The sequence below is a fragment of the Populus nigra genome, chromosome 18 (assembly GCF_951802175.1).
Source record: "Populus nigra chromosome 18, ddPopNigr1.1, whole genome shotgun sequence".
NCBI lineage: Eukaryota > Viridiplantae > Streptophyta > Magnoliopsida > Malpighiales > Salicaceae > Populus > Populus nigra.
Window position 1 is genome coordinate 1,833,274 of NC_084869.1, and position 23,690 is coordinate 1,856,963.

Genomic DNA, 23,690 nt, shown 5'->3' on the forward strand with positions numbered 1-23,690 from the left:
TCAAAGAGCCAATTCAATCAAAAAACTTAAACTATTAGGTGAAGTTTCAAGATATAATTTATATTATTCTCCAACACACCCCTTCAAGTGAAAACTCTTTGGGCTTGAAGCTTGCACAAACCCTCGTTACCTTGTGCTTGATTTTTATCAAATAAATAAGGATAATAAGATTTGAATTTATGACCGCTTGGTCATCAAGGCTTTGATATCATGTCAAAAAATATCTCAACTCAAAAATTTAAGCTATTAAGTGAAATCTAAAAATATAATTTGTATTATTTTTTAATACTAATAAACTCAAAATTTATTCAAAGCTAGCAATTACAGTGCTACAATGACCTAAATGCATGTAACTTAGAGATGAGATGTAATTTTCCACATAAAATTGATATCCGATTATCACTTTTTTTTTTTTTAGTTTTATTCCTTATCGAGGAGGGGAAATCCCTTTTTTTTTGTATGAAGTTTTACGCTTTTTTTTTTTTTTTTGAGATGGGCCATTTGTAACAAGCTACGTGGCCAGCAGATGAAATTAAATGGAAAAGGACCTGAATATTAGAATGAGCCCAACACAAGAAAACCATACCAAAGCCCAATTGTTAAATAAGTTCAGGTGATAGAATCACTATTTGTGGTCATTTTAATGAGTTATTTGTGAAATTTGTGACAAAAAAAAACATAATTCAAAGAAAGAGAACAAAAAAAAAAAAAGCAAGAAAACCACATAGTCAATCTAAAATTGATGCAAAAAATCATTTTAGTTAAAAAATTATTATTATGAACAAGGATCAAACTATTTATTTGTCCAGGGCTGGCTTTATAAATAATAAAAGTTATTATTATGCAACAAAATTATAGAAAACCAAATATTATTTTTTGTTTGAAATTAATTTTGAATATGGTAAAAATCAAACCGCGCACCAAGCAAATTTTCATTCACATATCAACATCTTTGAACCATACCCGTTAATAGTTTAGTTATTAAATTTATGGATTACAATATATGCACAAAATCAAATCATCATATATATATATATATATATATATATATATATATATATATATATATATATATATTGCTAAGGATCTTATATATATAAAAAACTAAACTAGAGAAATAATATATATTGTTTTTTTTACCACGGATTCTTAATTAATTAAATTTCCTTGTTAACATGTATGATTTCTTTCAATAATTTTTTCACTTTGCTTGATCCTTCTATTTTTTTTCTTCTTTTCCTCTTTTGTATATTCTTCACTTATCATTTTTAGTCCCTAATAATCTTTGTCCCATGTTCTCTTTTCTTTTTATTTCACTCCCCAATTTTTTTTTATTCCTTTTTCTTATACATATTAAAACTAAAACTAAATATCGAAAACTAAACTATACATAGAATAATCAAGGTAAAAACTTGGGTTATAACATCAATTTTATATATTAAAAAAAGGTTGAATTCGAATATTATTAATATTTTTTTATTTGATAGTAAAAAGTATTCTCAAACCAACATTTTACAGTAAAAAACTAGTTAAGTGACCCTCGCTCCGCTGCGGGTCAAATATTTTTTTCCTATAAAATATTTGTATATGCAGGTTTTCTCAACGAGTTTTTGTGGTTTAAAATATTCGAGTTCAAATCATTTTTTTATGAATACATGTAATCAAATAAATTAAGAACCATGTTTGTTAATAAATAAATAAAAAGTCATTAACAATACTTAAAAATAAAACTTAAAAAATCAAGAGATATGCATGGATCAAAATATTTAATCTTAAAAGACAAGACATTTACCCAGTTATGTTTGCTATTTATTTTATTAAAATAATTTTTTATTCAAGAAAACAATAATAGAAATAAAGACATAAATTAAATTAATTGAATAAAATAAAAGAGGAAAACCATAAAAAATCATTAATCTAAAAAAAGAATTAGAAAAAAAAACAATTAAGAAAAAAATCAAAGGCTAAGTCAGCCCACCTGAGCCCCTATCTTTTTTGGTTGTTGTCGGTCTTAATTTTTGTTTTTTAAAAAATAGACGATGTATCGTTTGATGTGCCCATACAATGACTAGAAAATCAAGGCCCTAGTTTTTTTTTTAATCTAAAACACCTTATGAACAATAATAAATCTATTTATGACCTCAAAAAACTCAAAAAATCATTTCAAAAACTAAAATCAATCCAAAATCAAAAATCAATCCGAGCTCATATATGTTTTTTTTCATAAACTTTAAAGGTAAAAAAAAAACACCTAATATGAACCCCCTAATAAAATGAAACCATTTGATATAAATATCGTATGTTTTGGTGTCCTAAACCGTTATCAACGACATGTTTCTCTCTCTACCACCGAAACTTGACTACTTTTCTCTTTCTGTTATCTCTCAATCAGATACTAAAAAATAACAAAAATAAATTTTTATACCAAAATTGAATTTAAAAAATATTAAGGTACCAATATTGTATAATTTGTGTTATTTTTGAAGTTTGAGGACCAAAATGTATTTTTTAAATTTATAGCACACAATCCATGTTTGATGCCTTTTCATTTTGATCCATCTTTTTTTAATCTCATCCTTTCATAAGAAATCAAAATCAATTAGTCTTTAATTAGAACTAAATTGCAAAAGACAAAAAAGTTTAAGAACCAAATTAAAAAAATAAAATTTTTTACACAGTCCATTTATAATAACATGTGAGAGGATAAACAGTACACATCTATACAGTAAAAAACCCATATATTTTAGATTTATAGTTAGTAGTTAATATTCCCGTATTCAAGGAAATTGTGGAAAAGACCCATAAAAATCCTACAAATTCCTCTCCTTTTCTCTAGCAACTTGAGAAATATATGTTTACTATTAGAGAATAAAGAGGAATTAACATGATTTTATGTGTTTTGTTCTTCAATTTCTCGATAGAATCCTTATAAAATCATGATGTTTAGGGTAGAAAATCGAAGATATTTTAGTTTAGAGAGGTATTTGTTTTTTAGCTTTAAGTTCAATGTGTTGTATGATTGGTGTCAAACTGTGATGGCACCGTTAGATACCGAGGTAGATCTGTACACACCGAAAAAACAGCTAAATGAGTGGATGCATGAAGTGTGCCACGTTTCCTCTTCTCTTCGGTGCCAGACTCAAAACCAAACATAACCTCTGTCTCTCTCTGTCTCTCTCTTGAATCTCTTTATATCCCTATAGAGTTGTTGTTTCTAGAGAGAGAAACAACGTGATTCAGCATTCATCATTCATCATTCAGTCAGTTGATTCTGAAAGACTATTCCTTTTTGCATCTCGGATTCGGATCCTCCATTTTTTGAACCACCCATATCATTCCGTGAATCCTTTCCATTTATAAATTAAAACTATCTTGATTTTCTATCAAAGATTGATAATTTCTTGACTGGTTTCCATTTTTCCTGTTTTAAAGCTCTTTTATTGTTCTTCTTTGATTTCCCAGCTCAATGAGTAATTGGGTATAGTAATTTAAAGGTATGCTTTCTTTTTGTTGGGGCGAGGTGGCTGGTTTATGATTATTTTGGCTTAAAATGAATGAAAAGAGTCAGAATTCTGAATATTTTTCATCTGGGGTGTTTTAATTCTATGTGATAATCCTGTATCTCAAAGGGCCATGCTAAAATTATTGAATTTGTGTTAATTGGATTTTAATTTTAAGTTTTGAGGGTGTTTTTCGATAGTTTTGATATTGTTATTGGACTTGTGCGGGTGCTTTGTTGATCAGGTAGAGATCTGGCATTGAAGGTCATAGTTAGGTGTATTTAGATGTTATACAGCAGCTGCATAAGGAGAGTGATTGTACAAGCCGGAATATTTGGCAAAACGAGGTTGCAGTTAGGCAACGTTGGAAGGAGTTTGAATGCAAGCCGTGGTGTAAATTGTAAGTGGAATAGGCAGATTTTTACAATGAGTAGTGTAAGTATGATGGTTGATTCTGTTTCCACGGCGAAAAGGGGACCTACTGCTGATCTTTTGTCGGGGGAAGATGATGATGGTGGATTTGTTTGTAGAGGGTGGAAAAGGTTGGTTCTTGTTTCTCTATATGTGCTGTTGTCTCTATCTATGGTGAGAGTTCTAGGGACATAGGCCTGTTTACACTCGCTACTGCAATTATAAATAGGATTGATTGGGCAGCTGTTAACCTTTGGGTGGCTGAAGAAATGATATGCAATTGCTATAGTATTATGATACTTTGAGTTTCTTGTATGTGCTTATGCATTTCAATCTCTCTATTGCAGGACTTGTGTTCTTTTTCTTCCCATTAAAGTTTGAATTTTCACTGTATTTATTAGCTCCAATTTCTTATTATTGGAGGTCGCCTAGAGTAATCAGTTTCTCGCTTGCAAGGTTGAAATTGTCGTTGTGATATAAGCTATCTAATGTAATTCTACCCAGCCGCGTTTAATTGGGGTTATGTTTTTTGCAGTGAAGACAGGGAATTGAGCTGTGGGTATTCAAGTTTTAGGGGAAAGAGGGTTACCATGGAGGATTTCTTTGATGTCAAAAACACCACGATTGATGGGCAAAGAGTCTGCATGTTTGGAATCTTTGATGGTTAGATCCTCTCATTATTCTTCCTTTTCCTGAAGTTGTCATTTTTTATTTTTTTGCTTGAATGGCTATTTGTGACCCGGTTAGAAGATGCCGATACCAAGTGAATGGAAGAGCATGCATGTTGCATTATAGTTTGGTTATCAACTATTGATGTACCTCCAGGTGTCCGACCATTATTTTCATGGAAACTATGATCTGTTCAAGGGATGTTTAAACACCTGGTGTCTATGAACATGACTGTTGCCTTTAGTAGCTTCCACCTAGGAAATTGCATAATCAGACAATTGGTTAAATTTTTGTAACCTAAGCTGCCGCATTGGTTTCAGCTAAAGTAGGATCATTCAAGAGAAGAAATCTGTAGGCTACAACCCATGACTCTCTTTATCACGACCATCAGTCAGGTCCCTGTTGGTCATGCATCTCACATATTTATCAACAAACAGTTCTTCTTCTGTTTTTAGGGGAGGGGGGGAGGGGTGTCTTTGCAATTTTAACATTTTTATGATGTACTGTCACAGGTCATGGTGGTTCTCGTGCTGCTGAGTATTTGAAGGAGCATCTGTTTGAGAATCTATTGAAGCATCCACAATTTATCACGGACACCAAATTAGCTCTCAGTACATCCAAGTTCTCTTTGGCTCATTACTATGAATTGCATAATATCAGCTAGATTATAGTACTATCAAGTATTTTTTGTTTTGTTGGTGCCTAGTAGCATCTTCAAGCAGGGTCCCATGTAGTTGTCAGTTTCTTTTAAATGTCTGTATAGGACAAAGCTGAGACCAATATAATGGTTCCGAGTCTGTCATTTGCTTTTTATGCAATATGCTTTAAATGGTGTGAAATAGGCTTGATATGGTTCTGTAAAATAACCATGCAGGTGAATCATATCAACAGACTGATGTAGACTTTTTGGACTCTGAAAAGGATACCTACCGTGATGATGGTTCTACTGCTTCAACAGCAGTGCTAGTTGGTGATCATCTTTATGTTGCCAATGTTGGAGACTCACGGACTGTGATTTCGAAGGGTGGAAAAGGTATTAGTCATGCTATGAATTGCATTTTTCATTCAGTTGTTGGCAAATATTTTCTAGACAAGATTTTTCATGAATTTCCTTGTTATTTTCGCTCTTATCATGTTACTTCAATGTTTTTTCTTATGTTCTCCTTTTCCATTGGACAGCGATCCCTCTATCTGAGGATCATAAGCCTAACAGAAGCGATGAGCGGAAGAGAATTGAAAGTGCTGGAGGTGTTGTAATGTGGGCGGGTAGATCTGTTTACTGGTTGTGATACATGTTTTCAAGCATTTTCACTTCGTTTGATCTGCATGTGGCAGTAATTGATCCAGTGGGTTCTCCATTCTGTGTAGACATTTTTGGAATAGTCCTCCCTTTTGGATGGTCAAGGAAAAGCTTTTGACATTTGAAAGGATGAAAGCTTTTGCAGTTGGGACATCGGGGATCATCTAATTTGTTTAAATTTTGGCATGAATTGTGATTTATGAGGGATGAGTCCAAATAATAGGTGCTTATATTCTATATGCAAACCTTTCTCTATGGTGCAACACTACGCGCCGTCCCTAGCTTTGAGCCTAGTAACTGAAACGGTATCTGAGATGAAGATCCCTACCCAGACCCTGGTTTCCTGATTGGCTGCTTGACTTCTTACTACTCATTCCGGTTTGACTTTAAATGCTGATTGTCTATGGTTGGTGGAACCCACTGTTACTTAAAATGTCACAACTATTGATCAATGCCCACCTTTATGATCCTTGGTCGGGAATTTTGCAGCCATTCCATTTGGGGGATAGGAAACTTCATTTATTTTCTTCTACAACTTGTGCGTTAAATTTTGATAAGTTCCAGACAATTCCTAAAAACTGAAATCATACTGCTTTGACTGTCTTGTCAGGCACTTGGAGGGTAGGTGGTGTATTGGCCATGTCCCGTGCTTTTGGTAACCGCATGTTGAAGCAATTTGTTGTAGCAGAACCTGAGATCCAGGTATTCTACAAAACATCCTCCCCTTTCCAGAATGTCGATCTTATACTGTTTTGATTTCCAGTAAAGGATTTTGATCATGTGATCAATTTTCTTTCTTTTGGTTTCAAGCATTTAATACAAGCAAGGAATAATTCAGGAAATCTTCATTTTGAGCAAGAGTAGCAAGATAATTGAAAATTTTGTTGATTTGTTTTACTTTTACCATAAGAATAATCCAAGAGAGGAAATTACCTTCCTCAGTTGACTATATACATTTATAAAGTGTCTTAATGTAGGATACTATATCATAAATGCTGCGGTGTTTACAGCAGGAGAAAAGTAGGGCTTTCATTGTTTCGACTTTTGATCTCGTGGTTTTTCTCAATCGCCTGAATTGATCTGTAATATCAACAGGAGGTGCTGGCTAATTAAGATTGTAGTTCCTCATTGTCATATCAAAGAAGCGGGATTTGAATTGTTAATCTTCATTAAAATATGGAGGTTCAAGGATTAGGGAAAGCTTTTAATGTTGTATAATAGACCTAAAAAATTAAGTATTCTCAGGGCCTCTTTCCCTTCAGTGCTGCTCTGTGTAATGTTTCTAACTGGTTGTTAATGGACTTCTGCTTATCTTGGTGTCTATAGGTATAGCATTCAGTCTATGATTTCTTCCACTTGCCTGGATCAAGCTGTATGTAATTTTTCCAATCGATACAAAAATTATTTAGCAACATGTTTGTATTTTTTTCCTCTTTCAGGAGCAGAAAATAGATGAGGAATTCGAATTGCTTGTGCTCGCAAGTGATGGACTATGGGATGTGGTACCCAATGAGGTAAATATGCTAACCCTCGCTCTCTCTCTTTGTCTGATACATGGAAGTGCATTTGCATGAATACATGTGTCTTTTCTCACTTTTGATGAGAGATTCCACTGGATTATGTGAGCGGACCACTCACATTTTTGCCCACTGCTTAGAATACGAGGTAAATTGGCTATCATTGAGATAATTGGTTACTATATACAATGCGTTGAATTAGCATCTGATTGGTGAGAGGGAATGCTGGCGGGATGCTGGCCTGAGGTTTCTTTTCCTTGTGTATAACCTCTAGACATTGAGCTGTTTTTGCTTACCTCCGCATGCATCATGTGTAGGATGCTGTTTCCATTGCCAGAACAGAAGAAGAACCCGAGGCAGCTGCTAGAAAATTAACAGAGGCTGCTTTTACACGGGGCAGTGCGGATAACATAACATGCATTGTAGTGCAGTTCCACCACGACAAGACTGATCCATCCAAGACTGATGCATCCAATTTCCAGGAGGATTAGGCATTGCCACTTATTTTGCATGTATAGATTTATTGATGTTCTTGCTAATCTATTACTGATATCTATGCATGCATAGCTGAATGTGCATGTGAAGGACCCGATCTGTTTATTCAATTGTCTTTTAATTTCTCAATTTACCCACGTTGAGAACATGGACTTGTGTCCTGTTGTATTTCAAAAGTAATTCAAATTTGACCGAGCCGTTTTCATCTTCCAATAAAAAAAATTACCATAAACAAAAGTTGGTCCAATCAGGTTTAAACTAAAGCTGAGTTAGCATCTTATTTGTGCGCGTTGGTAACCAATTGAAGCCTCGAAAAGGAATAGAACTCAATCTAAGCATAGATTTGTCTGCTTTAAGATACATGAACTACTACATGCACCTGTGAGAGAGAGCAGGGGAAAACATAATTGAGCTAAACTGCTTTGGCCTTGATCAAATTCAGGCTTCAAAACCTGACGCAAAATCATCTCTGCATGCTATGCAACCGAAGTAATCTGTGGAAGGCTAGCATACTCTGGCTAATGCAGTTTCCACTCAATTGTAGTCAGTGCCATCTCTTTTTTTCGAGACATGTAAATTGATGAATGGATGGAAACCATACCTAACTTAGAGACTAGTCTAGGAAATATATATCCATAGATTTTATCTTCAGAGAGAAACATGAATAGCTTCAGAATGTAGCGAGCCGAATTTTGTGCCTGCCAACTTACTGGAGCCAGGCCCTTGTTGCTCCATGAAATTTGGCCATTGTTGCTGTGTCCCTCATTGCTCGGTTGGAGGGGGCTGACAAATGAGAAAGTATGACTGTTCTGTGAACCAAAATGTGACTTCTGTGTTCCATCTTTTTATGCGACTGATGCATGATTTGGAATCATCGGCTTCATAAATGCTTGAAGAGGTAGTGTATCAGTTGCATGCATCGGCATCCTTCAACAAACAGAACAACAGTAAGCACACTAACAGTGTAAATTTTCTATACGAATTCATAATATGCATGATCTTTAAGCTCTTCAGTTCAATCAAATATCCGAGAACATTGTTATCTTAAATGAGCAATTCTTGCTGCAAAATTGTAAAATCATGCGCAGCATAGATCACTAACCTAACCATATGACCAAGAAAACAAAAAATAGAGGAGAAAGTTAATGTGATAAGGAAGACTCACACTCTCTCACAATTAATCATCTGTGCTGAGCAGAAACTGCTTGATGCAGGGTTTGCTTTGAGAGAGCTGGAAATAGGGCTTGTGGAATCAATTTGGAGATGACCAGTAGATGGATGTGGAAGCCGGGGTGGATTGTTACATCCCTGATGTAGGTTGTGAACTATGTGTAGCAATTGTCAATATTTTTGTCAACCTTTCTCCAACCACCATGACTTTTGTCATTGTAGTAGTTGGTTCTGCACATGGGTTGCTGTCAATGCTTCTCCATTCACCTATAAAGAGAGAGACCGGAGAGAGTGAAGTGTAGAGAGAGTGCAAGTGTGCAGAGGAAGACAAAGCAGATTTGAGAGAAAAGAGTGTAAGAGTGAAACACTGGGTTTTGTGGGGTTGTATTGGGTTGAGTTGAGTGTTTGTATCATTCCTCCATTAATATACAATCTGTTGCCTCCGTGGATGTACCCGGTTTTGGGGAACCACGTAAAATCTGCTTGTTTGTGTTTTATTTGTGTTTGCTTTCGGTCCAGTATGCACAACAAATTGGTATCAGAGCATTAGGGAAGCTTAAACACAGAAAAACACGTTTTTCAGCTCTCTGTTCAAAGTTGCAGAATTTTCAAAGTTCTTAGATCTTGATTTTGACCAGCTGCGGAGATTCCTCTCATCGATACGAGTCCGGCGATATAAAGATCGTCGAAATCGGAGTTGAAACGAGCCCTATAGAGCTCGCCGAAGTTTCGCAGGAAAAACGCCGGAAAAACCAGTCAGTGCCGGAATTCTCGCCTGAGAAGACAGCCACGTCATCCGACACGTAGGCGCTGAGTCATCATCCACGTCATCAACAGAGGGTCCACATCGCCCTGTCATCAGCCACGTCATCCAACAGTGGCAGAATATTCTCTTGACAGAATAAGAATATTCCGTTAACAGTAAGAGAATATTCCCGTGACAGAATATTCTTTATCAGAGACAGAATATTCCTTTCCTGGGTCAACTCGGTCAGATTGGTTTTTTGGCCAACTCAGTGATTTTGTGACCCATTTTTGGCCGAGTCAAGTTGGTTCCTAGCATTTTCAACCATTCCGGACGCAACCGTGGTGTCCGTTTTGTTAAACAGCATACCGAAGTTACTGTTTTGGCACTTTTGAGCATAAAAGTGTGTTTTAACAAGTTCGGGATTCCATTTGTAATCCAAAGACGTCATAATGGCTGATATTCCAGAAGAAAAATCAGTGGGGAATGCTAGTATACCTCCACAATACATCCCGGTATCGAATACCAAATTTGAGGTGGAGAAGTTTGATGGGAAAGGTAATTTTGGCATGTGGAAATGTGAAGTCATGGATATGCTTGTCCAAATGAATTTAGATTTCACTCTAGAAGATAAACCAGAGGATCTGGATGATAAAAGCTGGGAAAGGATAAATCGGTTGGCTTGCAGTTCCATCCGACTTTGTCTTGTAAAGGATTAGAAGTACGCCTTTTCAGAACAAAACTCTGCAAAGGAATTATGGCAAGCACTGGAGGACAAGTTTATGAAGAAGAGTATAGAGAATCGTCTCTACTTGAAGAAAAGGATCTTCCGGTTTCAGCATAAGAAAGGTACTTCTATGAATGAGCATCTGAATGATTTCAATAAAATGATAGCTGATTTGAAGAATTTAGATGTGGAAATTGATGATGAAGATAAAGCTCTACTGTTATTAAATTCACTGCCTGACACATATGAACATCTTGTCACCACTTTACTGTATGGTAAAGAAAAGATTAAATTCATTGATGTGTCCAATGCTTTGGTGAACAATGAGTACCGGAAGAAGGACCAGATTGTTCACAAGGAGTCAATGTCAGAAGCATTGACAGTTAGAGGCAGAACAAACCCCAGAAGATTTCAAGGGCGAGGGAGATCTCGCTCAAAATCCAGAGGAGAATCATCAAACAGACGATATCTTGCAAAAGATGAGTGTGCCTTTTGTCACAAAAAGGGGCACTGGAAGAAAGATTGTCCAATTAAGGGCAACAAGGAAAAAGATGAACCAACTGTGAACGTTGCACGAGATGAGGATGAACGAGACTCTGCATTCATGGTCTCATCACCAGAAAACCATTATGGTGAATGGATTCTTGATTCTGCATGTTCCTATCACATGTGCCCTAACAAGCACTTATTCTCGAGACTCGAGGAGTTCGATGGAGGAGTTGTGTTGATGGGTAATGATGATGTTAGTGAGATCAAAGGGATTGGGACTATCCATCTGAAGATGCATAATGGGGTAGTCAAGACACTAACAGATGTACGGTATGTACCTGGTTTGAAGAAAAATCTCTTCTCACTTGGAGTCCTAGAATCCAGTGGTTATAAGATTATCATGCATGGTGGAGTTCTGAGAGCAATCCGTGGTGCATTAGTTATCTTAAGAGGCACGAGGAAAGGAAACTTATATTTCCTGGATGGATCTACAGTTACTGGTACAGCAGCTGTCTCCAAAAGCATAGAAGATGATGAAGCAGATAATTCCAGACTTTGGCACATGCGTTTAGGGCATGCTGGTGAAAAGGCTTTGCAAGGATTAGTCAAGCAAGGTCTATTAAAAGGCGCCAAGACTGGGAAGCATGGGTTCTGTGAGCATTGTGTTCTTGGAAAACAAACAAGGGTTAAGTTTGGCACTGCAGTACACAACACAAAAGGGATCCTAGATTATGTTCACACAGACGTATGGGGACCTTCAAAGAATGAATCTATTGGAGGTAATCGTTGGTTTGTTACTTTTATTGATGATTTCTCAAGACGAGTATGGGTGTACATGATGAAACACAAGGATGAGGTCCTTGATATCTTTCTGAAATGGAAGAAAATGGTGGAGACTCAAACTGGAAGGAGAGTTAAGACTCTTCGGTCAGATAATGGTGGCGAGTACACTTCAGATCCTTTCTTTGAAGTTTGTCAGAATGAAGGGATCAAGCGACATTTTACTGTTCGCAAAACACCACAGCAGAATGGAGTAGCAGAACGCATGAACCGCACATTGGTGGAGAAAGTCCGATGTATGCTATCACATTCGGGACTAAGCAAAGTGTTCTGGGGCGAGGCATTAAACTATGCTCGTCATATTGTTAACCGGCTACCTTCAGCAGCATTAAATGGAAGAACCCCCTTAGAGGTATGGTCAGGCTCTCCTGTAAATGATTATGACTCTATGCGTATATTTGGTTGCTCAGCATATTATCATGTTACTGAGTCCAAGCTAGATCCTAGAGCCAAGAAAGCTATATTTTTGGGCTTTAGTGGAGGAGTAAAAGGGTACAGACTCTGGTGTTCTGAATCAAAGAAAGTGATTTTGAGTAGAGATGTCACTTTTGATGAGTCTGGCATGTTACAGCAAGAGAAATCACAGGAGAAGGAAAAACAGTCTGGTGATGCACAACAGGTGGAGTTGGAGACTTCAGTTATCCCTATAAAGACTGTTCAGACAATCCCTACTGAAGGAGATTCAGATGAAAGTTCAGATGAAGAGGATGCAACAACTCCAGCAACCACACAACAAGAATCCATTGCAACGAGCAAACCAAAAAGGGTTATCAAGAAACCTGCTCGGTATTGTAACATGGTGGCTTATGCACTTCCAGTGATTGATGATGGAATCCCCTACACCTACAAAGAAGCAGTACAGAGTGTAGAAGGTGCAAAATGGAAAGAGGCAATGGATGAAGAGATGAAATCTCTCCATAAGAATCAGACTTGGGATTTGGTACAACTCCCTAAAGGAAAGAAGACAATTGGTTGCAAGTGGGTATATGCCAAGAAGGAAGGTAATCCTGGAAAAGACAACATCCGATTCAAAGCAAGATTGGTAGCAAAAGGCTATGCTCAGAAGGAGGGGATAGATTATAATGAGGTATTCTCTCCAGTTGTTAAGCATTCATCAATTCGTATTCTGTTAGCCTTGGTTGCACAGTTTGATTTGGAGTTAGCCCAACTTGATGTGAAAACTGCCTTCCTACATGGAGATTTGGAAGAGGAAATTTACATGTCTCAGCCAGATGGTTTCAAAGTCACTGGGAAAGAGAATTGGGCTTGTAAATTGAAGAAGTCATTGTATGGATTGAAACAATCTCCTCGCCAATGGTATAAGCGATTTGATAAGTTCATGGCAGAACATGGATACACACGGAGTCAGTTTGATCACTGTGTATATTTTCGCAAACTTCTTGATGGTTCTTTCATCTATTTGCTCTTATATGTGGATGATATGTTGATCGCATCGAAGAGCAAGGTGGAGATTGATAGACTGAAAGCTCAACTGAGAACTGAGTTTGAAATGAAGGACCTTGGAGAAGCTAAGAAGATTCTTGGCATGTAGATTCAGAGAGACAGAAGAAAAGGCACAGTCTGTTTGACACAGACCCAATACTTGAAGAAAATTCTACAGAGATTTGGGGTAGATGGTAAGACCAAGCCTGTAAGCACACCTTTAGCTCCTCATTTTAAGCTAAGTGCTTCAATGTCTCTACACACAGAGGAAGAGCGCAAGTATATGGCTCAAATTCCTTATGCAAATGCAGTTGGTGCATTAATGTATGCAATGGTTTGTACGAGACCAGATATTTCACATGCTGTCAGTATGGTGAGCAGGTATATGCATGATCCGGGAAAGGGTCACTGGCAGGCAGTTAAGTGGATTCTACGGTACATTCATGGCACAACTGATATTGGTTTGAAGTTTGAGAGGGATGATAGACTCGGACAAAATTTAGTTGGTTATGTGGACTCGGACTATGCTAGTGACTTAGACAAGCGTCGTTCCACAACAGGCTATGTGTTTACACTTGCTAAAGGGCCTGTAAGTTGGAGGTCAACGTTACAATCAACAGTAGCTTTGTCAACAACTGAGACAGAGTACATGGCAGTAACGGAAGCTTTCAAGGAAGCTATTTGGTTACATGGGTTGATTGAAGATTTGGGAATTGTTCAAGAGCACGTGGATGTCCATTGTGATAGTCAAAGTGCTATTTGTCTTGCAAAGAATCAGGTTCATCATTCCAGCACCAAGCACATCGATGTTCGATTTCATTTTGTTCGAGAAATTGTGGATGAAGGGGATATTCTGCTACAAAAGATTGGTATTGCAGATAATCCAGCTGACATGCTCACAAAATGTGTCTCAGGGATCAAGTTCCAACATTGTTTGGACTTGGTCAACATCTCTCGATGTTGAGCACCTTCAGGGTGCAGCGCCATATGGCGCGTTAGAGGCAGCATTGATTGATCACGAGGATTGGATGGAAAAATCTTGCCAAGGTGGAGATTTGTAGCAATTGTCAACATTTTTGTCAACCTTTCTCCAACCACCATGACTTTTGTCATTGTAGTAGTTGGTTCTGCACATGGGTTGCTGTCAATGCTTCTCCATTCACCTATAAAGAGAGAGACGGGAGAGAGTGAAGTGTAGAGAGAGTGCAAGTGTGCAGAGGAAGACAAAGCAGATTTGAGAGAAAAGAGTGTAAGAGTGAAACACTGGGTTTTGTGGGGTTGTATTGGGTTGAGTTGAGTGTTTGTATCATTCCTCCATTAATATACAATCTGTTGCCTCCGTGGACGCACCCGGTTTTGGGGAACCACGTAAAATCTGCTTGTTTGTGTTTTATTTGTGTTTGCTTTCGGTCCAGTATGCACAACACTATGGTACCAAAACGAAACCAGTACCAAATCAAAATGTATTCATAACGAGATTAGAATGAAGTAATTATGCCAGGGATTTTGGCCTCTCAGATTTTCAGAATATAACAAGTTCATGCCACTTTTTACATCAATCGACTTACCGAAACCTGGTCCATGTTGCTCTGGTGGAAGGTTTGGGGAAAAAGAGTTTGGAATGTCTCCTACACGAAAAGCTGATACATTTTGATTGTCATATGCAACTGGTGCAGGATTCAGAATCTCTGACCGTGTTAAGGAAGGTACCCTGTCAGGTGCATTGCCTTCATGTCACTTTTTACGTCAATCAACTTACCGAAACCAGGTCCATGTTGCTCTGGTGGAAGGTTCGGGGAAAAAGAGTTTGGAATGTATCCTACACGAAAAGCTGATACATTTTGATTGTCATATGCAACTGATGCAGGATTCAGAATCTCTAACCGTGTTAAGGAAGGTACCCTGTTAGGTGCGTTGCCTTCCACCACCACCCTTCAACAAACAGAATAGCGGTAAGTATATGGCAGTTTATACCCAAGTATTCTCAATTATTCCCGCTAAACCATCTGATAATTTGCATGATTTTTTATCAGTGCATTTGTCGATATTCATCCAAGTAAATACAGACTTATGCTCACATAAACGTGCACTAGACCAGGCCTATGGAACCTACTCAATTGCTTGCCCCTACTCAGGAACAGCATATCCCTGAACTCCTTCCATTTCAAATAGATTCAGTGCATGTAGCACACTGATTACTCACATGTATTCCACATCCCGAAGCTGTTACACCTAGATTCATCAAGTTCCAGTCGGATATATGCTTACCAAATTGATCTAACTCTATAATGTTACGCATACGTTGGTATAGTTTATATAGTAGCATTTAGAATACACTCAATGAGATATAGAAACCACTAGCGGGAAGTCGGCACTTTGCCACTGGTTGCTGCAAGCATATGAAGCATCCCGAAGCTGTTACACCTAGATTCATCAAGTTCCAGTTGGATAGCTGCCAGAAGGAATTTTCATCCTCTCCCATAATTCATCTGTGCCGGGCATAAACTGCCAGATGCAGGGTTTTCGTTGTGATAGCTGGAAATAAGGCTCCTGGAATCAGTCTAGAAGTGAGCAGTTGATGTATTTGGAATCTGTGGGGGCAAGACTATCGACTGTGATACAGAAAAAGAAACCATCACTAGCACAAATGTTGTAATGACAAGTTAGACTAAGCACTTCTACTTCAGCGGCATGACTGAGAATTTAAGGCTTGCATAACGAAAACAAGGAGGAGGTCCTGCATGATGAATAACGACTTAAAAACAGTTAAGTGAAAATTAAGGAAATTGCTTATGTTGTTGTGCTTGGATAGGTTTATTTGTTCTCAAAATGTCTCGAGTACTAGTTGAATGCATTCGAATATTTCCAGATACCAAACTTTGTCTAATAGTCTTTAAACAGTTCTGGTTTCTCTTTCTCCAATTGATTCACGAAAAGAAAAATGTCAGAGCTGTTGGAAAAGGTACATAATTTGATATGTCAAGAATTTGAAACCTAGCGTATAAAGGCAAGCAGCGGATAAACATAGCACAGAACAGAACAGAAGGAAAGGTTATCCTTGGCAACATTTAATCTTCAATGATATTTTATGAGGTCTAAAACCTCTCCCTTGAATCCTAGTGTTTATGACTCCCATAAGATTGTCGAAAGTCACTGCATTTTTGTGTCATGATCCGGCAAGAACTTTAAAAGGAAGGTAGCCATAAGGGGAGATGCTCCAGCAATTGCATACAACATTTACATACTTGCAGGGAGCACCAGGTGTAGTTTTTTTAATAGGAAGATGAGGAGTCATAAATGAGCCTTAGTAGCAAAGTAGTTTGGGTTTAATCCCCACGGGCACGGGCACATTATGGTAGAATGTTGTGGAAAGAATTTACCTGGTATGGGTTGATTGCCTTCTTGAATGGGAGCCAATGAAGCATTATGAGATGTAATAGAATCCTGCAGAACACGCTGTGGTGGCACTGAACTAGAGCCCGCCATAAGAGCACCTTCTTTTGTTAGATCTTGTTGGTTTCTTGGTTTCACTGAACTAGAGCCTGCCACAATAGCACCTCCATGCGTACGATTTTGTTGGTTTCTCAGTGGCACAGAACTAGAGCCCACCTGTAGGATTTTGGTGGTTTCTTGGTGGCGCTGAACTAGAGCACGCCACAGGAGCACCTCCATTCGAGAGATTTTGGTGGTTTCTTGGGGGCTCACGAGATATCCTTGCTGGGAATCTTTCTTCTCCTGCTTCCTGTGGAAGTTCATTTTAATTGACAAGTAATTAACGAAGATAATTAGCAATGTTTTGGGCTACTGGCAATCAGTCTTTTATAGCTTCTGTGCACGCATCATAGTTTTCTAATGAAATGTGGCTCAGTTATAGAAAAGGAGAAGCTAGGAGTTGGGGACACGTGGCAGATGGTGATGATTCAGGCTGTTAATACAGTTGTTTGTTAGTTAAGAAGAGTCAGTTAGACAGTTATTTTGGAGGGACAGCTGCTAGCCCATTTACAGGTTTTATTTCGCTGTGAAATGCCTATTCCAACAGGATCTTTCCAATTAATTTCACTATCTGTTTGAAAACCATTTAGAAATTTTGCAGATTTTAATTAAGTCAGTCTAGGCACATTTAATCAAGTTGATTTCTGTGTCTTATGTGTACCTGCACTTAATAAATTTTCTGAACAAGTAAATTATATTTGTGATTTGGAATGAAGCACAACCCAACTCAATCTACATAGATTTTCCTGCTTCGGTATACAAAAACATACACAAAACATCTGTTCTGCTACAAGAAATAAAATGGGAAAAAATACAATGGCGGGCAGATATTTTACGCCAGCCTTAATCAACTTCAGGTTTCAAATTTACCTTGACGCACTAGATGTTCCATACAGGCAAGATAATCAGTGGTTTTTTCTAGTCTGAGCTACATCTAGGCGATCCAACTCCCGACATGATTAATATTGTAAGGCCTTGCCTTAAGATTCTTCTTCTGATTGAGAGTCCAAGGAAGAAACGTTGAAGTAATCATCAACTGAAACAATAATGGAACACAGTACATAAAAAACTGGAGGCTGAAGAAAGTCTAAGAACATGAAGGGAAAAGAATTAAGATTTACCATCGATTTTTGGCTTTGGAGGATCAAGTAAAGTACCGAAATCTGGATGGAAATTTGTCTCTGGAGTGTCAGGCAATATGCTATTACCAGGATTGAAATTTGAGTCGGGAAGATCAGGCAATATAGCAGAACCTGGATTGAAATTTGGCTCTGGAGGATCAAGAAATATACTAGAAGCTGGATTAAAATTTGGCTAAGGAAGGTAAGGAGATATACCAGAAACCAGATATTCTGTTCAAATTATGGAAGAACATGGATTGTGAACCTCAAAACAAAGAAAAAGGACATCTTCATGAGGTTATGTAGTGTAGGTTAATTCAGCTGTGAAGTTAATGTCTCTTCTTGAATCATGTAACGATAAATGGATGGATGAAAACAATGAATTACTTGAAACTAGTTTAGGATCAAATGAATATGCCATGGATTTTAACCTAGGAGAGTAAGAACCTCGAACAACTTCAGAATATAACGGGTTCAAACTTACCACTTGTATCGGTCAAGTAACCGAAGACAGGCCCAGGTTGCTCAGGAGAGTTCAGACAAGATAAGATCGGATCATGTTCTGCCTCTGTTTGATCATTGTCTGCAACTGATGCAGGATTCAGAACCTCCAAATTTATAAAGAATGGGACACGTGCTATATCAGCTGCATTTCTGTCCATGGCCATCCTTCAACAAACAGACGAGCAGTAAGCATGCGACAACGTAAACCCTAGCATTTCCTATTATTCCTGATGTACCATTTGATAATTTGCTTATTTATTTTTATTTTTTATCTCTGTGCATGTCAAGATTCAATCCCTTTATTTGAATAAAAGTTTATCATGATTTTATATATCTATATGTAGACTTATGCTAACATAAATATGATCACCAGTTCAGTAAATTTGCAAGATCATCTCCATTATAAATTACTGAGCATATGACCAAGAAAAATTAATTGAAAAGGAGAGAAGAAAAATCTAATACGAGGGGAAGACTTACAATCTCTCAAAATTCATTTGTGCTGGATGGAAACTGTCAGATGCAGGGTTTTCATCATTTACAAGTTGTCTGCAGGAAACAGTGCTCAGGGAATCAATATAGGGATCACCAGATGGAATTGGAACCTCTAGCGGAATGGTGTCTCCCCAGGGTAGAATGTCAACTGCAGAAAGAAACTAAGCACTCTTACTTCTGGGGCATGACTGATAAATTGAAAATTACAAGGAAATTGCATATGTTTTGTGCTTGTACGGAGTTTCATCTGTCCAGCACTTGGACTCCAACTTGTGCCTACAGAAATGACATTATTAAACAATCAAAAGTTGAAACCATTGAGATTTATCCAGAGGCCAACTTTATGTTTATTAAATCTATTATATTTGGAACACAGTAGAATGTTTATGGCAAGAAACTTACCTGGAATGTGTTGAAAGTCTTCCTCAATAAAAGCCAAGGGATCATCTAGACATGCAAGGAAATTCTCAAGCTCGTTTTTCTGCTCAAGTAATTGATTGGATGTAGAGCTTGGTTCTTCCAGAATCAACTTTGCGTAAAATTCCTTGAAAATTTCTGGCTTCTCTTCCTCCAGTTGATTCCATGCTATATCACGAAAAAAAAATGTCAGAGCCATTAAATAAGGAACATACAAGAATTTGTGGATTCATATCGAACCTTGCTTCCACATGTAATCAGCAGATAAAGATACCATATAACAACAGAACAGGGGAAAAGGGGAAGGATTATCCTCAAGCAACATTTGATCTTAATGACATTGTATGAGGTCTAAATCTCTCCCTTAAACCCAAGTGCTTATGGTTCCTGTAGCGTAGTCGAAGGTGATGACATTGCTGTGCCATGATCTGGCAAGAACCTTTGAGTGAAAGTACCGAGAAGAGGAGAAGCTCCAAAAATTGTTTACAATATTACATACTAGGAAATTTCGATTGGCTCGTGGGAAGGAATGAGTAGTTTACCACTTTACCTAAGCTTGTAACACCAGGGTCAATTCCATCTAGTTCGAATAGTGTCTTAACCACATCTTCTTTATTCATAAACAGGTGCAGGCAGCTTTCAATTTTATCTTGGACCTACGCAGCCAATTGTCACAAATAAAATGAAAAACTCAGTACAAAACAGGTCAATTTCACTGGATAAATCAACAACATTTGTACTCACGCAGATGAAAATTACATGAAATGTCTTGCCTCTTTTGTGCTGCTGTTTCTTTCACTGGACACCGAACTAGAGCCCACCACTGGAGCCCCGGGTGTGATATTTTGTTCATTTCTTGGTGGCTCCTGAGATGCCGTTGCTGACAATCTTGCTGCTTCTGCTGAATCTTGCTTCTCCTGTGAAAGTTCATTTCATCTAGTAACCAAACTAAAAGGAAAAGGAACTAAGTGCATCAGAAGCAAAATATTTATACCATGACCAATACTCTACATTATCTTCAGATGACCAGCTCAGATTCTGACAAGGAAATCAGTACCTCCCCTTTCTCATCTCAATTCAATGCAAGCAATCACTTCTCCTATCTGGGCGTGGAGATCTCTCTCGATGCTGCATGGTAAATGCATCATTATCTGAATGATTTCTGTACTATTATGTGTTAATGCTTGTTTGTTTCTTACTGCAGAAGTAACCGAAATTAAACAAAAAAACATGAAATTCACTCGGCCAAAAAAAATTAATGGGATTTCTTTCTTGCCTTTTCTTAGCAACCAAACAGATACACTTTGACAAGAGGGCAAGAGAATGCTATGAATCAAAAAACAAAGAAGATTATCAGGAAAGAAAAGTAGCCATCCTCAAGGAGAAAGCGGAAAGGACTAAACGTACAAAAAAAGGACAGAACAAAAACAAATTAAAAAAACCACTGAAAAGAAACAATATGGAATTCAAGTTTCTCTTTCTTCTTTCTTGCATTTTCTTGGCAACCAAACATCCCAATGCCCATTAAATGACAAAAATACCCAAAAGTTAAATGGACGTGAGGATTCCATGTGACACAAAAGGACAAGAAATTTCCTGAAATTGTAATCAGTTGAATGTTCTATTTTGCCTTTTTACTTCGTAAAGAACTCAGGAGCCAAACAAAACACTGAAAATTGACAATTCAACATTCAAATTCCAAATTTTCTTTCTTTCATTTTCCAAGGAACCAAACACGGCCACTATCCCACAGATGACAAAAGGAATCAAATTTACGTCAACAGTCAAAGAAACTTGAGAACTCGCATCTTAATTTGAACTGCTCATGACGACTCACCTTCACCAGTACTTGCTTTCTTGCCACTCTTGTTTCTTGCTAACCAAGAAGACACTGAAAAGGGGGTTTATTAGCTAGTTTTCTACCCTTCCTTCCAACTGCAGAAATGTTGGTCTTTATAGGCGACCAGTCCTTTTATAGGATTCAGACTGTAGCACTTGCATGCAAACCTCTACTTACGTCGGGTTTGACGATGGTAACTCTGTTAGGAGTCGTCTTAAGGGTGCTGAAAACGTAATGAACTGGCAGTTTAAGAAGTTGAGAAGAAAGGACCTATTGCAATTCATAATCTAAAACAAACAGTACGTGATCCTAAGCATTTATAGACATTTTTTTTCTTGTCAGCAAGAGCTAATCCTGAACTCTCTTTTTGGATGCCAGTTTTCTTTTTTGGCAACCCTTTAATGTCCATCAACCTCTTTGTATTTTTGGTTCTGGTGGTTTAGGTATTTTCTGATCAGCTTCGGATTACCAAGACCTTTTATAGACATCTTGGGTCCTGTCATTTATTCATCTGTTTCCGTTTTTCTTTTAAATTATCTTGCTAGTTTAGGACACCACTTCTAACTCTCTGGGAGGATCGACCTCCTTTCGAATGGGATACGGTACAGCACAACATAAATTTCCTTTCCTCGTATTTGTGTGTGTGTGTGTATAACAAAGGTTTGCCTAAGAGATTTATATATAGCAAACAGAAAACGGTCTTCTTTAATGCAAATTATTACAATTTTTTTAAGTTATTCCCATGTTTAGTAACAAAATACCATTTCCAATTTTTTCCATCTTGACAAACTTTTCAGGCTTATCTTTCAGCATCATCGTCATCAATAATAAGGGAAAAACACCAGTTAACCACAATCATAGTAGGTTCTGCAGACCAAATCGAAGTGAGCAGCCACAGTTTCAGTGCTTTATCATCAATGACCAAAATATTGAATTCCATCCTAGAGTGGGGGGTTTTAAGCTACGAATTACACGAGTAACTGAATGAAAATTATACATGACACATTGTGCAGAGCCTTTTGATCATTGGACTGACCAATACCAACTGATGCGCATCAGAAAATGATGAGAAAAATATCCTCCATTATAGCTCAAACATCTGCATTTCCACTTATGGATGAGTTCCACGTTGATAACATTCTTGATTCCATAAGTGGTGAGGTTCTTTCGTAGAACAAGAACATTTTCACACATAAAGCTAATGCAGCATAATGATTACAGCTTTATTGAGGTTAACAAAATTACAGACCTACCTTGATCTAAACAATCGACACAGCAAGTAAATTGGAAGAAAGTATATAAAAATAAAACTCCTTTTCTGCTGTGTATTCACTAAGTGGGTACTTCTCCTCTTAGAATCTTCCAAGGACCAGAATAGAACTTTGGCTTCATGAGAGGCACTGCTTCACCAGGGTGATCTTCCCAGTATTTCTCCTGTTATAGATGAAAACACAATTCTTCAATTACAACCCAACCTGGAAGCTTGAATGCCCAAATAGCTCAAAGGAAAAAAAATTGTTCAATGAATTTCAAAAGACCACAATTTCAATTGTTTGACTGTGGATAGTTGAAACAGTAAACATAAACATTTATTGGTTGCCCTCTACTGTATTAATTAAAAAACTCTGTTTTTATCCAATGTGCAGACACGGACAGTGGCATAGGTAAAACCATATCACGAGCCGAGCTTGAAGATACAACTAAAGTGTGGTTGGACAAGTTTCATTCTCTACTACAGTCCTACATCAATAAAAAGGCTTTGAAATCTGCAAATAAGAGGCCTGCGGCTACCTTGTCATTTGGGGTTCTACATTACAAAATGATCAGAGGCACCATATTAAATTCTTCAATTTCCTGCAACAAACAGTTTCCTTAAGACATTATTTTCCTACTCCGAAGGCACCAGTCTATCTTATTGCAATTAGAAGCCACAAAACCATTAGAAACCCAGTTCTTTCGTGGAATTAAGGTCTAGGGTTTTCCCTATATACAACCCATTTTGCCATTCCATTTACGAGATTAGATGTTTCATGGACAAAATTTAGAGTTTTAAAGTTATTGTTCAGCAGCTAAACAAGAGAATTAAGCTCTTAATTCTCTACTTAATTTCCAAAACAAATCCCAACCACACACATCAATCCCTAACCCTAGCCCTAGTTTCAAGAAGAGGGAAAGTGGGAGAGTTGAGTTACCTTGTATAGTTGTTCAGTGAGGGCAGAGCCTATGACACCAGTGTAAAAGGCAGCAACATAAATGGTAACAAGAGGAGTGAAGGATTTTGGTCTCCTGTAGGGCTCTATCATATCCCAAAGAATCGTTCTTTCCCACTTTGTATACAAGTAATCTGCGTATTTCCTCCACAGATAGCTCGCCGCCATTTTCAATCTCCTTCTCTTCTTGCTCGCTGGCTCCCTCTGCAAAACTCAGGGTAGGCTGCTACCGCTGCTGAGCTGCTCTCAAGTTTGATGTGTGACTATAAGACTAATGGGCCAGGCCTTTTCTTGTTAAACTATTT

General features: G+C 37.6%; 3 protein-coding genes across 6 annotated transcripts; 1 reads left to right on the top strand and 2 right to left on the bottom strand.

The window, feature by feature from the left end:
- The first annotated feature begins 3,030 nt into the window (after positions 1–3,030).
- LOC133678510 (probable protein phosphatase 2C 76) lies at positions 3,031–8,040 on the top strand. 3 transcript variants are annotated; one of them, XM_062100824.1, is made up of 9 exons: positions 3,032–3,494; positions 3,745–4,042; positions 4,447–4,574; positions 5,093–5,191; positions 5,455–5,613; positions 5,760–5,846; positions 6,491–6,582; positions 7,320–7,394; positions 7,715–8,040. In XM_062100824.1, the coding sequence occupies exons 2-9, from the start codon at positions 3,786–3,788 to the stop codon at positions 7,886–7,888; spliced, it is 1,071 nt and encodes a 356-aa protein (XP_061956808.1). In that variant the 5' UTR covers positions 3,032–3,494; positions 3,745–3,785; the 3' UTR covers positions 7,889–8,040. The 3 variants fall into 3 exon arrangements, with proteins under 3 accessions (XP_061956809.1, XP_061956808.1, XP_061956810.1); XM_062100826.1 differs by lacking the exon at positions 3,032–3,494 and adding an exon at positions 4,259–4,367 and having other exon boundaries at positions 3,862–4,042; XM_062100825.1 differs by having other exon boundaries at positions 3,031–4,042.
- A 1,027-nt stretch (positions 8,041–9,067) lies between these two features.
- LOC133678514 (uncharacterized) lies at positions 9,068–19,987 on the bottom strand. Of its 2 annotated transcripts, XR_009835984.1 has the most exons (9): positions 19,886–19,987; positions 19,321–19,503; positions 19,156–19,194; positions 18,904–19,066; positions 18,404–18,588; positions 17,920–18,051; positions 17,669–17,834; positions 14,875–17,048; positions 9,068–9,217 (listed from the first exon to the last, which is right to left on the bottom strand). XR_009835984.1 is itself a non-coding variant. In XM_062100829.1 (7 exons), exons 1-7 carry the CDS (start codon positions 19,953–19,955, stop codon positions 17,779–17,781), a joined length of 828 nt encoding a protein of 275 aa, XP_061956813.1. In that variant the 5' UTR covers positions 19,956–19,987; the 3' UTR covers positions 17,503–17,778. The 2 variants fall into 2 exon arrangements, 1 of the variants encoding a protein (XP_061956813.1); XM_062100829.1 differs by lacking the exons at positions 9,068–9,217; positions 14,875–17,048 and having other exon boundaries at positions 17,503–17,834.
- Positions 19,988–22,238: 2,251 nt separating this feature from the next.
- On the bottom strand, positions 22,239–23,637 carry LOC133678314 (uncharacterized protein At4g29660). Its single transcript, XM_062100601.1, has 2 exons — positions 23,368–23,637; positions 22,239–22,609 (listed from the first exon to the last, which is right to left on the bottom strand). Exons 1-2 carry the CDS (start codon positions 23,551–23,553, stop codon positions 22,508–22,510), a joined length of 288 nt encoding a protein of 95 aa, XP_061956585.1. The 5' UTR covers positions 23,554–23,637; the 3' UTR covers positions 22,239–22,507.
- Positions 23,638–23,690: the final 53 nt, after the last annotated feature.